Source organism: Ornithodoros turicata, chromosome 9, assembly GCF_037126465.1.
Source record: "Ornithodoros turicata isolate Travis chromosome 9, ASM3712646v1, whole genome shotgun sequence".
Taxonomy (NCBI): Eukaryota; Metazoa; Arthropoda; class Arachnida; order Ixodida; family Argasidae; genus Ornithodoros; species Ornithodoros turicata.
Genome location: NC_088209.1, coordinates 643,054 through 646,613, shown reverse-complemented (window position 1 = coordinate 646,613; position 3,560 = coordinate 643,054). Strand labels below are relative to the sequence as shown.

The window sequence follows — 3,560 nt, the reverse complement described above, 5'->3', positions numbered from 1 at the left end:
GTTAGCACGGAATGTGCACTTCTCATTAAGTTTCAAACCACTTGTGGATATCCGAAGTAGCACTTGATGCAAGTTGTGGTCATGCTCCTTCATGTTTCTGCCAAAGGCCACGACGTCGTCGAGGTAGCAAACTACCCCTTTGCAGTCCTTAAGAATTGTGGACACCAACTTTTGGAACGCTGAAGGAGCGGATGCCAGTCCAAACGGGATACGTTTACAGCGATACACTCATCCCCGTGTGATAAATGCTGTCATGTTCCTGCTGTCTTCATGAAGCATCACCTGGTGGTATGCAGATCTCAAATCGAGTTTGGAGAAGTAAACTGCACCGGCCATTTCGTCCACTATGCTCGCCATGTTTGGTAAAGGAAAACAGTCGGCGGTAATTGCAGCATTTGGCTGGCGCAAGTCAACACACAGTTGGATTGAACCGCTTCTTTTCCGCACTGCAACACCATTAGATACCCATTCGGGAGCATCAACGGGTTCAATGACATCCATGTCAAGCAAGCGTTGTACCTCAGCATCAATTTCACTCTCGACTACTTCTGGCATTGGTCTGTACTTTGCTCTGACAAGGGTTGCATCCTCACGAACTTTGATACGATGCACAAATCCCTTAGCCAGACCCAGCCCAGGAGAGAAAAGTTCTGGGAAATCCTTCTGTATGTCCTCACGGCTTGTAGTGGTTATTTGGGTCTGCAAGCACTGTAAAGTGGATCCCTCGATGGTCAGGTGTAAAGCCATAAGAGCATCTAAGCCCAAAAGTGACGTTCCTTTTTCAACAACGTAGAAAACGATTGGGGCTTCTTTACCGTTGTAATGCACATTTTTCACCGTGCAGCCCAAAAGTTCTATTTTGTTTCGGGAGTAGTCAAGCAAATTGACGGATGCTGATCTCAAGGATGTTGTATGCTCACCCATCCGAAGAAAGTCCTCACGCTTCAGAATAGAAACTGATGATCCTGTGTCGATCAAAAGGTTTAATCTGCTGCCTTCGACGTCAACATCTACTTCGATTGTAGTCTTTCGTGGGGTGTCCACTTCCAGTACACACAAAGCTTCGTCCTTTGTTGCCTGTAATTCTACCACTTCTCTGGCTTGAACGGATACAGCCTGGCTGCGACACATGGCAGCAAAATGTCCCACTTTTTGACAGTTTCTGCATGTACGTTCTCTAGCTTTACACTTCTGGGAATTTGCCATGTGATCTGTCTTGCTACAGCGGTAGCAAGCTCGTACCGCAGGGGCTGAACCGCCGGTTTTTTTCGCAGAAGCTTTTTTATGCTTATGGGACGTCTTGAGCAGTTGGTTTCACTGTGGCATCGTCCTGCATGTTATTGGCCTCACGCCGGGCTTGCTCCACTTGTACAGCAAGAGTAACGGCTCTGGCAAATGTTAGTGACGAACCCTCAAGCAACAACCTTTCCCGCACTTGTGTCAGTCTTGCTTTTTCGACGAGTTGGTCCCGAAGTGCCTCGTCAAGTCCTGCACCGTAATCACAGGTTATCGCGAGACAACGGAGATCAGAGATGAAGTCTTCGATGTTCTCATCCTCCCTCTGAGCACGTTGCCGAAATTTTCGTCTTTCAGCCACAATATTGTATGTCTCTGCAAAACGTGCCTCCAAAGCTCGCATGGTGCTGTCAAACACGTTTGCCTCCGTACCGGACACTTGATTCTCGTCACTCGAACACGGCACTGATAGTGCATAGAATATACGCTGACCTTCTGTACCAAGCGCATGGACGAGCATTGCGTTCTTTTTTTCAGGCGTGAAGTTCCTGTTATCCACGATCTGTAAGTAGTTTTCGAACATGCGACGCCACTGCACCCATGGCACAGGTGGCTTCCCCGGTTTCTCGAGGAAGAACGGTAGAGCAGGTAAATATGCTGACACTGTGTGCCTAGAAATGCACAACAGAAACGTGCGTAGCAGAAGTAAAGTAGATGTCCAGCGCACCTCTCACTGTGTCGCAGATGATTGTGGATTCTAACAGACCTCGTCGCCAAAAATGTATGTCATGTCTTCCACCTTTCGTCTCGATCACACTGCCGATGCGGATTCCGCAGAACCATTTACAATCTAAACCGAAACCAAGACACCACAGATAGTAAGCGGTTTATTTTAGGAGATATATTTTTAACCGTGTATTTTTTAAGCGGATTATTCTTGATGTTTTATTCTTAAGCGTTTATTCTAAATGGTGGATTTCGGGGACCCCCCCAACTGCAAGCAAGGGGCTTAACCAGGGTTCGGAAAAACCCGGGTTTTTTTAAAAAAGCCCGCCCCAGTGGGTTTTTTCGGGTTTTTCGGGTGGGTTTTTCGGGTGCTGGGATTTTTTTTTCGAACTGCTGCATATGACACGCAACAGCCGTTCTCCACCTATTTTTCATGTTTCTGGAAGAAATAATTGTTTGCCGCTGTAGAATTTACGGTAAAGGAATCTCCGAAGCAGTCGTCCCTTTTCCTTCTTTTCTTTTTTTTCTCTTCGTTTCTGTATTTCACCCGCGTGTGGGCTTTATTGGGTTTTTCAGCCCGGGTGGACCCAAAAAAACCCGGGTGGGTTTTTTAAACTGGGTCCATTCGGCGAACCCTGGGCTTAACCTAACCTCACAGGACCAAACTAGCCTAAACTATCCCAAACTAACCGAAACCAAACTAAACTAACCTAACATAACATGATCTAACCCGGCGCAAATTGCAACAGTCCGCCTCCGTGCTACATCGTGAGGGGATTTTGAAACACTTTATTTTTAATGGTGGATTATTAAACGGTGATCTCTAAGCGGGGATAGTAAGCGGTTTACTTTAGGAGATATTTTTAACCGTGTATTTTTTAAGCGGATTATTCTTGAATGTTTTATTCTTAAACGTTTATGCTTAATGTTGGATTTCGGGGACCACCCCAATCAACTATTTTCGACCGGTAAGAGAGATCGCCGTGAAAGAAAAAATTAATAAAACAACGTCCCATACATACCGTGAGGTGGGATATGATGAGCAGTTTCTGGAAAAGAACGTTTATAACCATAATGAAATTAGCAGGCGTCAATATCAACCTACGTAAGTCCAAGTGACGCCCTGACAGGAGTGAACTCCTACCAAGCCTTCGTCCTTGTCACAGCGTTGGTGTCTAAGGAACCATGTTACTGCAGCCAAATTTACATCCACCTTCTTCACTGTTTGTATAGTTTCGTTCCCTCCATCCTGCCATTCTGTATAGAGGTCATACTTTATAGCACTAAAACGTGGGACAAGACTCAAAAACACACACTACACCGACAACCACGCCGTCACTCCATCCATCCTAGTTTCTTACACCTCCGCTCTTGCAAAAGGTTAGAGGAGAAGGTACTATTCAAAAAGTAGCGCTTCAAACCCATCAATTCACTCTCTGTATATCCTCACGACAATGTTAGCTTTGTCACTTAGAATTTCCTATTTAACTAGTCATCACCTGGCAAAGTTCTTAAGTTCTAGCCGTGAGGTTATTGGCGTAACTGCACGTTCTTTGAACAGAAGGTATCCTGAATGGTATACTTCCAGGGCTGGCTCT

General features: G+C 45.7%; 1 protein-coding gene across 1 annotated transcript; it reads right to left on the bottom strand.

Moving 5' to 3' along the window:
• Window positions 1-228: 228 nt before the first annotated feature.
• Window positions 229-1,131, bottom strand: LOC135369109 (uncharacterized protein K02A2.6-like). The gene has a single exon (XM_064602774.1). It carries the CDS (start codon window positions 1,129-1,131, stop codon window positions 229-231), a length of 903 nt encoding a protein of 300 aa, XP_064458844.1.
• Window positions 1,132-3,560: the final 2,429 nt, after the last annotated feature.

Coding starts and splice junctions, on each gene's coding strand:
- LOC135369109 (XM_064602774.1), bottom strand. CDS start 1,131: ATGTGTCGCAGCCAGGCTGTATCCGTTCAAGCCAGAGAAGTGGTAGAA.